Source organism: Microplitis demolitor, chromosome 5 (genome assembly GCF_026212275.2).
Source record: "Microplitis demolitor isolate Queensland-Clemson2020A chromosome 5, iyMicDemo2.1a, whole genome shotgun sequence".
Taxonomy (NCBI): domain Eukaryota; kingdom Metazoa; phylum Arthropoda; class Insecta; order Hymenoptera; family Braconidae; genus Microplitis; species Microplitis demolitor.
The window spans coordinates 18147566-18161881 of record NC_068549.1 but is presented as its reverse complement, the minus strand read 5'-3'; the positions used below and the strand labels follow the sequence as shown (position 1 = coordinate 18161881).

General features: G+C 26.5%; 1 protein-coding gene across 1 annotated transcript; it reads right to left on the bottom strand.

The window, feature by feature from the left end:
* Positions 1–8210: 8210 nt before the first annotated feature.
* On the bottom strand, positions 8211–10528 carry LOC128667850 (homeobox protein Hox-A2-like). The gene is made up of 3 exons (XM_053739562.1): positions 10321–10528; positions 9790–9932; positions 8211–8849 (listed from the first exon to the last, which is right to left on the bottom strand). The coding sequence occupies exons 1-3, from the start codon at positions 10526–10528 to the stop codon at positions 8211–8213; spliced, it is 990 nt and encodes a 329-aa protein (XP_053595537.1).
* Positions 10529–14316: the final 3788 nt, after the last annotated feature.

Sequence of the window (14316 nt, the reverse complement as noted above, 5' to 3'; positions counted from 1 at the left end):
GAATTATTAATGCTTTTGACAAATGTTATCTCATAAATTCATGTAATTTCTCTAGACAACGAAGTGTGAAGCTTTGAAATTTAGTACTTATATTATTTTCGGATACTTAATATACGAACAATAGATAGGTAAGTCTATAGCAATAAGGTGTCTCGACGTTACGGCTTCTAGTTGAAATCCTATTTACTCTGAAGCCCAAACCTTAGTGGTTGTAAAACTTAGTGTCTCTCCCAAAGCTTAAGTGTGAATTCCCAGCAGGGTGCAACATAAGGATCGGTAACCAAAATTACACGTATCGACCATTGAATGATTTATGTATATTTATCTTTGAGGCGCCATAGTATTTTGTCTAATTTCCACGTCTTCGATTTAAGAACGGTCGCTTTCGAAATATTCAACTCATTGTCTATATCCGCCTTATTGTTTTACTGGCGACAGAAAATGATTCTACTTGATAATTATTTCGTAACTTTTTTTGTTGACTACGTATATTTCTAGTTATCTTTCCTAATTAGTTGGAAATTTTCAAAACTTGATAATATTTACATTTTTTTATCTCTTCCTATATGAATTATTATTTTTTTTTATCTAGTATATAGATTTATAGTAAAAAATGCTGTGGTCTAAACAACAACAATAGTGGTAATAGATTAATTGATAAATTTTAGAAAGAGATAAAGGATAATGTAAGCATAAAATTAGTACTGCTTCCGACTTAATAAATAAAATTTACGATCGTTAAATGAATCATGTGATCCTTAAATGAATCATCAATCATGGATATATATTTTGATGAGTATGAAGAACTTCCATGCTATATTTCTATCTGTACTCTCTTTATTGTTGTAAATATCGACGATAAGAATACATTTACGTACTTTTTATACTATAGGATTCATATAATATTTTTTGATGAATGTGTATGAATGCATGTATAGGGGGTGAAGGGGGTACTTAAGGAAATACTAAGTTTTCGAGGATTAAAATATACTAAATCTTTTTATATTTATTGACATTCAAGGTAAATAGACAAAATTCTTAGCTGCCGTTATAAAATAAAATTTTATTTTTGGCGGGCAAAATCAAGTACCCTTCAAAAAAATTAAAAAAAAAAAAAAAATTCTGAAAGTTTATCAAAGTTCATTAAATTAAATTTTTTAATGTAACATACATGAAGAAAAATTACATTCCACATCAGTGGTGAATACGAAGACAGACGACATTTTTTTTCTTTGTGGGCCAGAGAGGCTTCCCTCCAAAAAATGATGAATATTTTTTTTTAATTGTTTTCGTCATGAAGAATGTTTTTCTTTGTCTTGACAACTATTTTTCGTTTTATAAGACTCAAACAAAATTTTTTTTGCGTGTCATGAATCGTTCCCCCTCGATTAGCTTAATTACTTATTGTTATTCAATAAAAAAATCACTTCTATATTTTTTATTTGTCATTCTTTTGAATCCAAAAACGTGTTTTTTTATTTTTCAGATTACAAATTATTTTGCATTATTTCAAAAATATGATCAATTAAAAGATAAAATATTATTTTCGAATATTTTTAATGGCCAAATTTGCCCTAGCTAAAGAAAATCAGCCAAAAAATGGAATAATATATTAACTTTTTTTTAATTTTACAATAAAAATATGAAGGAATCATTTTTTCAGAATTTTCGGGTGGTCTATTTTGCCCCAGGTGACATGCGTAGAAGTAAAAATGCGCGAATATATAGGAATAGTAATTAGACAAAAAAAAATTTTTTATTTTAATTTTGGAGGTACCCCGTTCTGCCTACCCCCTTTTGCCCCCTCCCCTCCCTCATGTGTATTTGATGTAAAATTTTATGGTGTATAAAAATTAAAAATATAACTAAAAATAAAAATTTTTGCACCAATCCGGGCTCTTAATAATGATATTAAGGTTTGCCTCAATCCATTTTTTTATTTTCCATTTAAATAACACGGAAAAAAATTTTTTTTTTTTTTTTTAGAATTTTCTAGCTCACAAACTAATCAACGAGTTTTCATGCACGATATATTTTTTTATAGGAAATTGAACGCTCGACAAAGAGAGTCTCCTATCATTTTTTAATAAATCCTACCGTTTAAAAGTTATTTAAGCCTTAAGTCAAATTTATAGTAAATTTTGAGATTTTTTTACTTTTCCAGCGAAACTATCAGTCTTATCAAAAAATCTCATAAGAACTTTTTGTAGATAATTTTATTCCTTACAAATTATTATGAATAAAGTTTTTCGAAATTCTACATTGTTCACAAGTTATTCTCATTTCAATGTTAAGCTCTTAAAAAAATAGATTTCTGATTGATTTTAAGAGCTTGACATTTAAATGAAAATAACTTGTCAACAATGCGGAATTTCGAAAAACTTTATTTATGATAATTTGTAAGAAATAAAATTATCTACAAAAAGTTCTCATGACATTTTTTGATAAGACTGATAGTTTCGCCGGAAAAGTAAAAAAATCTCAAAATTTACTATAGATTTGACTTAAGGCTTAAATAACTTTTAAACGGTAGGATTTATTAAAAAATGATAGGAGACATTTTTTGTCGAGCGTTAAATTTCCTACAAAAAAAATATATCGTGCATATAAATTCGTTGATTAGTTTGTGAGCTGGAAAATTCTTAAAAAAAAAAAAATTTTTTTTTCCGTGTTATTTAAATGGAAAATAAAAAAATGGATTGATGCAAACCTTAATATCATTATTAAGAGCCCGGGTTAGTGCCAAAATTTTAATTTTTTATTATACTTTCAATTTTTGTACACCATAAAATAAAAAATTATTGGTTTTTTTAAAACACTCTAATATATATATATATATATATATATATATATATATTTATATTTATATATACATACATACATATATATATATTATATGCTTGTGTACACCTACAGTTTTTCAGGTATAGTGACCATTAGTTCAAACGACAAAATTTACAGTACCTCAATATTCAAGAAAATGCGGCCAGGATTTAATCGGATTATTTTTGAAAAATAAAGTAGGTATTGACTGTCCGTACAGTGCTTATTTACAACATGCTTAATACCGATTTTGAATAGCTGAAAAGATTTCGACGTGTCAGTATGGCGACAATTTCTAACAACTTTACAATATCTGAGACGTATTGTTTAAATGAATTTTCCTAGCAACATATTAGATAATTTAGTAGTAAATAAATTTTTATTGTGTGTAAAAATCAAATCTGTAGAATAAATAATGAATTACTTAATTACTATAAAATAATTTATAATACAAGTAATTATTTTCTTAAAACTGCTCCATAAGTCCATACAGAGGGATAGTGATAATTGTAAAAGAAACTTTTGAATTTATAGTAGTTCTATTGAATATTAAATGATAATAAATCTACTCTAACAAATTATTTTTTAAATTATATATTTTATTGACATTATATATGAATTGTATTTTCTAGTACGACCATGATATCGGGAGTAATGTAATCGTATAGGGGAGGTTGGGGCAAGACGGCTTATCTAAGCAGCTAATTATTTAATGTAGTTTTTAAGCATCGGGTATGTATGTTGTTTTGATCTACAGAACTAATCCGTCATAATGATTCACCTTATAAAAAAAACTTATAAAAAAATATATTTTAAAAATATATAAACAATATATAAATATATGGGAAATATGTATAAAAAATTAATTTTGAGTAGTTAACTTTTCACGGATTTTTGTATACATGTGATATACTTGGAATATATTAAAGTTATGTATATCTTAGATTACATAAAAAATATGACTATGGAAGTATAAAAATTATTTATAAGAAATTTATTTTTTATAAAAATTTTACATCTTTTTATTTAAGTTGTTGGTTTAAATAAAGGACATATGTTTATTTATATATTTATTCAATAATTATATATATATGTATATATATATATTTTTAAAATATATAAACTACATACGAAAATCGGCCAAAAGTTAAGTATTTAAAATAAATTTTTCATACATATTTGTATATTATTCATGTATTGTTAATATATTTTTTTACATGGAAAATACATTTTTTTTTATATTTTAACATATATCTTTTAATAAATTTTTTTCATAGGGATCCACAATTTAAAAAAGAAATTTTTTTCCGGGAAACGATGAACCACTTCCAAGAAATGATAAAAAAAAAAAAAATTGAATTTTTTTTCTTTGTTTTCTTTTCCAAATGTAACTGCAGCCTTTAATTTCACTTGTATTGTATGAATTACCAGTAACTTATATGTGTGTGACAAAAAAAAAAGTCTGTTTCGGAAAAATAAGTCATATTCGCCAATATCATTTTAAAAAAATCTTATTTGAAATTTTTTTTTTTTCATCCAAAAAAAAAAAAAAAAATTATTCAATTGCTTGAAACTTACGATATTACTCATTTTTTCTCAAATATAATCTATTTTTTTCTAATTTTAATGTTGATAAATATTTTTTTTTCAACCAAGTTATTTTTATTAAAGCAGAAATCGGAAATTTTTTCGGTAAATTCGAATCAACGACTTATGAAAAAAATTATGATAGAAAAAAAATTTTCAGTCAATTTAATATTTTGCTTTCAAATAGTCACCATATTTATTTATTATTTTTTTTTTTTTGATAAAAATGTAGGGGAAGAATGGCGAAATAAGCCTGTGGGGGCCAAATGGACTTCCTAAAATTTTGAGTGCCTCGAATGATTTGGGGGTGAAATTGATCCCCAACCGTTTAGAGGCCCATTTTGCTTCCCCCCTTTTCTCCTACAGTATTTGATATTGTTTTATTTAAAAATTTTAAATATCTGTTCTGGAAAATTTTTTTCTATTATCAATAAATTTAAAATAGCATTATAATAAAGTTATCCATATGAAAATAATATATTAAGTCAAAATATATGATAAATTTTAAAAAATATTTGTGGCCAATTGAACTATATTTTATGATATATTTTTTTTAAATTAAACAATATAAACCTCATCATTTACAAGTCCGTATATATTTAACATACATAAAATAAATATTTCTATCATATACGGAAAATAAATAAAGATATATATATATATATACATACATATTTATTTTTAAAATACATAAACTACATACGAAAATCGGCCAAGAAATAAGTATTTAAAATACATTTTTCATGCATATTTGTATATTTTTCATGTATTGTTAATATATTTTCATACATAGAAAATATATTTTTTTTATATTTTAACATATATCTTTTAATGAATTTTTTTCATAGGGATCTACAATTTAAAAAAGAAATTTTTCTCCGGGAAACGATGAACCACTTCCAAGAAATGATCAAAAAAAAAAAAATTGAATTTTTTTTCTTTGTTTTCTTTTCAAAATGTAACTGCAGCGTTTAATTTCACTTGTATTGTATGAATTACTAGTAACTTATATGTGTGTGACAAAAAAAAGTCTGTTTCGAAGAAATAAGTCATATTCGCCAATATCATTTTAAAAAAATCTTATTAGAAATTTTTTTTTTTTCATCCAAAAAAAAAAAAAAAAAAAAATTATTTAATTGCTTGAAACTTACGATATTATTCATTTTTTCTCAAATATAATCTATTTTTTTCTAATTTTAATGTTGATAAATTTCTTTTTTTCAACCAAGTTATTTTTATTAAAGCAGAAATCGGAAATTTTTTCGGTAAATTCGAAACAACGACTTATGAAAAAAATTATGATAGAAAAAATGTGCCCTAATACCAAGACTTCCTGGTCAGAAAGTTGGCGTCAATTAGTTGCGATCAAGTTAGCGTCAACTTTTTCATAACTTTCATCTTTTGTAATTGTTGACTAACAGCTGATACAAACATTCTGATAAAATTGAAGGCAACTTTCCGTCAACTAATGGAATTTAAACTTTCTCAGAAATTTGGCAACCAGTTGCCGTCAACTTATGAGAATGCCAATTTATGCGGCAAACTTACCCTGATAACACGAGTTGATCGTGAAAAAGTTGGTCATTCATTCGTTTCCGACCAACTTGACAACAAGTTATTGACAACTTCACTTTTTGCAACTTTTGGCTACAAGTTACCGCCAAATTTCTCAGAAAGTTGGCGCCAGTATGGAGCCGCAACTGGAATGCAAGTTTCTGAGGAAATTGAAAAGAAACTTACCGTCAACTTATGATTGTCAACCTTTTGCAAGCAACTTTTGCTACCAACTTTTTCAGAAAATGTATATCAACTATTGGAGGTACTAACTATTGGCGGTCAACTTAGTATCCAGTTGCGGCTGCAAGTTTCTCGTCAGTTTCTCGCCAACTTGGCTATCAGGGTAGTGGCAAGTTACTACTATAGGTTGTCGCTAGCTTGCTGCCAGCTTGGCTATCAAGGCAAAAGCTATTGAAGAACACAGAACGCCATTTGCTTTTTATTAATTATTAACTAACGATCGGTACACAGCCATTTTCAAGATATGATAAGGAGCAATAATCAGGCATGCGTTCAATAAAATATTTATTTATGATGATATCCATCAATATTTGCTAAGCCCTGCGTGAATATTTATTCTGCATCTTCTCCATATTATGACAATATAATAAAATATGAAAAAAAAATTGTCATATTTTCTTTTGCGCTGGATATTTGACCAATTAATTTTTCAAACGACTATACTTATAAAAATATAATTTTGTGAGTAAAAAATAATAGCTGCTTATCATCAGAACTGAATTCTGATTACCTGGAATGGTAAACTAATTTTATTAGGTAAATTAGATTACAAGAAAAGTGGAGTAAAACAAAAAAGGTTATTATAGAACTCGTTAGGAAAATGTAATATTCCTTCTTTTTCACCGGTCGCAAACGCAAGTAAAATATACTTAAAATACTCAAAAAAAAAAAAATCCTTAAATGATGTTTTCTTTAATTTTATTCAATATATATATATATATATATATATATATATATAATATCCAACTATCTAATTTGATCTGGATGAATCTAGACAGAATATAGATTTATACAGATCTAAAATATCAGATCAAATTAGATCATACATTGGATCCAAACTTTGTTTCCATCAGGATTATAAAAAAAATTTAAATAAAAATAAAAATTGAAATTTTTTCTAATGAAAAAATATTTAGATAAACGACCTCTTGTTGTCACATTTTTACTTAAATATATATTTTGAAAACTATAAAAGATTAACTAATAATTGATGATTGAATAGAAAAAAAAATAGCATATTTAAAAAGTTATAAAAATATTTTATTAAATTATTATTTCCATGAGTTATAAAAAAGCAAATACAGTGTATAAAAATGAATATAATATCATTACTAATTTTTATCAATATTCTATTATTACAAAATATATATTCGGTTTTATATATAAACATTAAATAATTTAGGATGATCTATCAATAACGTGTGATTTATGACAGTAAATTAACATTGTAATCACAATAAGTTAAATAGATTAGGAATGCTTTATACATTCGACTTACAAGTAATTTAAAAAAGTGACATAATAAATTAAAATTTTTACAATATCTATGACAAATATTTGGTATTTTCTCTTCTAACACTATAAGTTTTCAGATACAATAATAATTAATGTTACCAGATCAAAATTTAAAAAAAATAGAAAAATCTAAATACACTATAAAGCTAAGTTTGTTACAAACATATTACACGGAGCGAAAATTATAGTAACATAGTATATATAAATTATAGTAATATAGTATATATATTACGGTAATCATTCCTATAATTATGGGTATAATTTCCATATGGAATCGGAATAGTTTCTATGGAATCATGGTAATTGTTACCATGTAACTATGATATTGTTACCATAATATTATGGTAATCGTTAATATAATATAATGATAATAATTTCCGTACATTATGGGAATGATTACCATAATATTATGTTTACAATAGTATTATAGGAACAGTTACCATAATTTTCTCTTCGTGTATTTTAACACACATTGAATGTGTTCGGCTTTTAAGGTCATAAGTAAAACTATAGTTTTTTATTGTTTATGGCCAAATAGTATTTGGCAAGTGGACTTATATTGACTTAACGCATGGCTTTGGAGTGCATTATTTACAAAAAGTATTCATAATTTAATTGGCCGGTTGAATTAAATATCTACTTAATACTTGACATCACTTATAGAAACATCAGTCTCACTCAACAACTGTATATCTATTTAATAATCATTATACATCTAGCACAGTGCTTAAAAAATTGGATCCATTGATATCGTCGAAAAAATCAAATGATGGTTCAGATTTTGTAGAAAAACTCAAATTTTGTTCTGAAGTCTGATTTTCTCCGATTGAGTATAAGTTAAGATCACTAACACCGATTTTAGAATTTTCATAGTAGATTTCATAGTCATTACAATTCATGTCTTTATCTACAGGTTGTGAAAAATAACTACATGTGTTTTGGTTACTATTAATTACGTTCTTGGTTGAGTAGCAGCAATTGTTATCATTATTATATACGTTGGTGTTATAGTTTCCATAACTACAGCTCTCGGTGTAGTTAATATTTCCGGTTTGCTGACTCCCGCTGTATGCAGTTTGATAGTTGACGGTATTTGAAAAATAACTATTATATAATTTGGTGTTCGAGTCGATATTTTGTGGTAGATGATGATGTACTGTTGGCCTGAATCCAGCCGATGTATTCATTCTTCTGAACTTTGCATCTTCTGTGGCGATCAACTGATTACTCCTCTTTTTTACATCGTTATTTGCGGAAAATGAACTGATTTTTCCGTTATTGGTGTCTTCATTTTCCTTCTCTAATTTCTTCTGCTTCATGCGTTGATTTTGAAACCAGACTTTTATCTGTAAAATAATTATGAAAGTAATAATTTTGAAATATCATATCAATGTATGGTTTTATAATAATTTGTAGACATTATTTTGTTACTAATTACGGATTTGCGGACATATTCCTATATTAGGTGTAAAGAATCATGTAAGAACCTGATTTTTTTTTTTATGTAACAAATTCTTACACCAATTAACTTTTAATTTATTCATTTATTTATTTATCAAATCAAAAATTCTATATTTTTAAATTTAAATTGATTATTGCACAGAAAAATTGTTTTCGTTTGAAATGCTATATAGTGTTATAGTAAAGCCGGACCATGTTGGCTACGTGACGAAAATTGAAATAGACACATGAAACAATTAGTACGACTATAGTAAAATTTCCAATGGCGACAGTAATTTGTGATATAATCACTGTCTATTTTACTATATATAGTAATTTTAGCAAGTGTTTATTTCGATTTCCGCCACGTGGTCAATATTGTCCGACTAAACTATAATACCATAGCATTTTAAACGAGAATAGTTTCTCCGTCTGAGATTTTATCAATATTTACAAAGATCCTGCAGTTAGCCAACAATTAACAATTTTTTTACTCTATTAAATGAATTAATTGAAAAAAAAAAAAAAAAAAAAAAACTAAAAATATGCACATGTAGAGAAGTATAAAAATTATAGGTGCAATTTTTGAAATATTCGTTTTTTATCGTTTATAAAAAAAAATGATTAGACGTTAGCTAACTGTAGTATCATATATAAACAAACCCCTGATACTAATTTTTGTTGGTGATATTAGATAATTTAATTTGTGAATTTAATAATTCAAATAAAATATTTCATCAGAAAATTAGCTACTTATAAATGAATTAAAAAAAAAAACACTGTTTTTAACACATATAATGTCAATTTCGCGAATAAGTAAAAATAAAAATAGAAAAATCATCTTACCTGTCTTTCTTGGAGTCCTAGTTTAGTTGCGGTCATAATTCTTTTTGGACGACATAAGTATTTGCTCTCGGCGAATAATTGTTTCAAATAAAGAAGCTGATCGTTGGAGAATGTAGTTCGTAGTCTTCTTTTTGAGTTACTACCTATAAAACAAAATGAGAATATTGTAATAATTATTTACTCACTTAATAGATAAATATTTATAAAGTTATTTTTATAAGTTGCAACGAAAGAACAAATAAATCATCAAAAATATTTACTAAAAAGCTTTTTATACTTTTTTTTTTTTTTAAAATACTCTAAAAATAACACTTGATCTATATTAAATGAATTGAAACTATAGTTCACCGCAATAAAATTTCGAGAAGTTAGAATATAATAAACGAGTATGAATAATAAATTAAATTTTTAAAAGTACTTTACACACTTCAAAAAAAAAAATTTGAACAACTAGCGTGATTATCAGTAATTGAAATAATAAATTTTAAGAAAAGTCAAAAAAATAATTTGCATTTATAAATGTTTAATTACCTTGTGTTTCTTCTAAATCTTCCTCCACTTTTACAATATTTCCCAGTGGATTATTAGCAAACTGGACTCCATCAGAACTGGGGGATGGAGAAAAACTTGATTCTTCTGAGACAGCTGATGGTATACTTTCTGGTGAAGATGCGTAAGTTTGGAACTCCAATGATGGATTGTGTTCATTAAATATAAAGTCGAAATCGAAAGTAGACATTTTCACTTGGTTGTTTATTAAATTGTTAGATTTAAATAAATATCGGAAGTTTCAACAGTATGTACTAAGTTAGAGCGTAGATTGCGATGCTAACTTATGGAAGTCGCTGAGGTAACTGATGTCTGAAGCCTCCAGGTACGCCAATTTATAGGCAAACGTGGCTTGTACGTCACCGAACTGTATTCTATTTTCTCTGTTTAAAATTATCTACTTCTCCCTTCTCTGCCTTGAATATCCTGTCAGCTCCCAAGTGAATGTTTCACACTTACAGTAACTGCAGACAATGTATATATATGTACCTAGGCCATGAGGGTCCCAGGATTAAAAATCTGGCGCCAATGTCTAGACAATAAGTTCAATAGATATATGAAGACTTCACACCTCTTCAATTGTCCGTTTTAAATAAATCTTCTTTGTGAAGGAAGTTTAGGATTTACACTTAAAGTATTACACTATTGTTATAAAAAAAAATTTATGACCGATGGGCTACTACATATATTCTAATGAAGTAAGGTGTGAGTGCAACCTTGAAAAGATATATTTTCATTTCATTTTTGAAATTGGTACAGTATATAATGAGCTTAGAGACAATTCGTAAAGCTATCAAACTTGAAATACGATTGATAATTTCCAGTGCTTATCAATAGTCGTGTAAATAAATCCTTAAACGTTCCAATAGCCTTGTATATATACTCTGTAAAAAACCTGTATGGGTTCACGCGATCTTCATCACTTTCAAGTGGTACGAAGTTACAATAATACACCGACGCTTTTAAATGGCTTGATGCAATATACAGTTTGGTTGTTGCAGCGATTTGATTATTTACCCCATAGTATTTTTCGGAAAAAATATTTTTTTTTTAAAGTCACTTTTATTCTTTAGAACAATTCTTGAACATTGAAAATTTTTATTTCTTTGTCTTACTTATTGTGCACAAGTATACTACATATACGTATATAGTAGAGTATTTCGAAAAAAAATTATTTTTTTTCTTATGGTCTCAAAAGCTAGTGTTGAGTAAAAACAAAAAAAATCTTCCCAAAAGAGCAGCTTAAAGAATATTCATATCCTGTCATTTTTTAAAAATAAAACTATTAAAAAATTTTTTCTTCGAAAATCAAATTGAATAATTTTGTAGGAAATTAAAGTTATTTAGTCTTTTTTCTTGTTAGAATGCTTAGAAAAAAATTACGAAGATTTAAACTATGTTAAATAATATAATTTTATGTTTCTATGATATTAAACTGTTTTTTGACAGAAATTTCAGTTTTTTTTTTATTTGAGCTAATGCCATCTGTGAATTTTTTTTTTAACTTATGAAAATATTTTTCCTTACTTTCAAAACAGAACGTTTTTTTTTTTTATTTAAAAACAAAGAACGAGAAAAAATTTTCATTTTTCAAAAAAACTATTTTTTTTTTAAATCTATACAGAAAATAAGCAAGAAACCTTTATAAAACAGCTGATTGATTATAAATAATATATAGATTCACCGTATAAAAATCTATATGCAATAAAATTCGGAAATGGTTTTTTAAAACTGTGTGTATTACATTAAGTTTTTGAATTCACTATTGTTTCAAGCTTCATAACTTTTTTTCTAATAATCGTTAGAAGAAAAGACTAAATAACTTTTTTGTAGGCAATTTAATTTTCTACAAAATTATGAACTTTGATTTTGGAAAAAAAAAAAAAAAAAAAAAACTTTATAGAAAATTGAATTCCTCACAAAAATGTCTTGAGTTGTTACGCTTGTTACGAAAATACAAAAAATATATCAAGCTTTCGAGGTATTAACTAATTTAAAACCATAGCGATTAACGTTTTTACTTTATCTGTGTCAATCAGTCGATAAAATCGACTTTCTGTAAAAAAAATTCAAATTCAAATCAGAAAAAAAAATATCATTAATTAAATACCAAAAATGAAAAACTAATAATTACACATAAAAAAATTTTCCTTGAAAAATAAAGAAATAAAATGTATATACGTACATTTTAAATGGGAAAATAAATTTTATTAGCGCCAGTTCAATTTTTAACATTTCAAGCTGATTTTTCAGGAAGATTTTTTTGAGGACCTAAGAAAACTTTTGAAACTAGGAGACCTGAAAAAAAAATTTTTTTTTTTGCCGGCGCATGAATATATATATATTACTTAAACGCATACGAAAAAATATATATGTGACATATATGTATCAATGCATTGGCTATATGGGGCATATAGAGGAAGGGGTGAGGTAGGTAAAACGAAGTACCCCAAAATTCTATAAAAAAAATTTCTACTTTTTAAACATTCCAAATTCACTTTTGTAAACATAATTGAATGTTATTTTGAATATTTTTTGTTAAAGTTGTTGAAACTTTAGAGCAATGTGCCCTAATACGAAGACTTCCTGGTCAGAAGGTTGGCGTCAATTAGTTGCGATCAAGTTAGCGTCAACTTTTTCATAACTTTCATCTTTTGTAATTGTTGACTAACAGCTGATACAAACATTCTGATAAAATTGAAGGCAACTTTCCGTCAACTAATGGAATTTAAACTTTCTCAGAAATTTGGCAACCAGTTGCCGTCAACTTATGAGAATGCCAATTTATGCGGCAAACTTACCCTGATAACACGAGTTGATCGTGAAAAAGTTGGTCATTCATTCGTTTCCGACCAACTTGACAACAAGTTATTGACAACTTCACTTTTTGCAACTTTTGGCTACAAGTTACCGCCAAATTTCTCAGAAAGTTGGCGCCAGTATGGAGCCGCAACTGGAATGCAAGTTTCTGAGGAAATTGAAAAGAAACTTACCGTCAACTTATGATTGTCAACCTTTTGCAAGCAACTTTTGCTACCAACTTTTTCAGAAAATGTATATCAACTATTGGAGGTACTAACTATTGGCGGTCAACTTAGTATCCAGTTGCGGCTGCAAGTTTCTCGTCAGTTTCTCGCCAACTTGGCTATCAGGGTAGTGGCAAGTTACTACTATAGGTTGTCGCTAGCTTGCTGCCAGCTTGGCTATCAAGGCAAAAGCTATTGAAGAACACAGAACGCCATTTGCTTTTTATTAATTATTAACTAACGATCGGTACACAGCCATTTTCAAGATATGATAAGGAGCAATAATCAGGCATGCGTTCAATAAAATATTTATTTATGATGATATCCATCAATATTTGCTAAGCCCTGCGTGAATATTTATTCTGCATCTTCTCCATATTATGACAATATAATAAAATATGAAAAAAAAATTGTCATATTTTCTTTTGCGCTGGATATTTGACCAATTAATTTTTCAAACGACTATACTTATAAAAATATAATTTTGTGAGTAAAAAATAATAGCTGCTTATCATCAGAACTGAATTTTGATTACCTGGAATGGTAAACTAATTTTATTAGGTAAATTAGATTACAAGAAAAGTGGAGTAAAACAAAAAAGGTTATTATAGAACTCGTTAGGAAAATGTAATATTCCTTCTTTTTCACCGGTCGCAAACGCAAGTAAAATATACTTAAAATACTCAAAAAAAAAAAAATCCTTAAATGATGTTTTCTTTAATTTTATTCAATATATATATATATATATATATATATATATATATATATATATATATATATAATATCCAACTATCTAATTTGATCTGGATGAATCTAGACAGAATATAGATTTATACAGATCTAAAATATCAGATCAAATTAGATCATACATTGGATCCAAACTTTGTTTCCATCAGGATTATAAAAAAAATTTAAATAAAAATAAAAATTGAAATTTTTTCTAATGAAAAAA

Excerpts from the sequence above, each read along its gene's own strand:
- LOC128667850 (XM_053739562.1), bottom strand. The coding sequence starts at position 10,528 with ATGTCTACTTTCGATTTCGACTTTATATTTAATGAACACAATCCATCA. Across the intron at positions 9,933-10,320 it reads AGATTTAGAAGAAACACAAG|GTAGTAACTCAAAAAGAAGA; the intron begins GTAATTAAACAT and ends TTTGTTTTATAG. Across the intron at positions 8,850-9,789 it reads TAGGACTCCAAGAAAGACAG|ATAAAAGTCTGGTTTCAAAA; the intron begins GTAAGATGATTT and ends ATTATTTTACAG.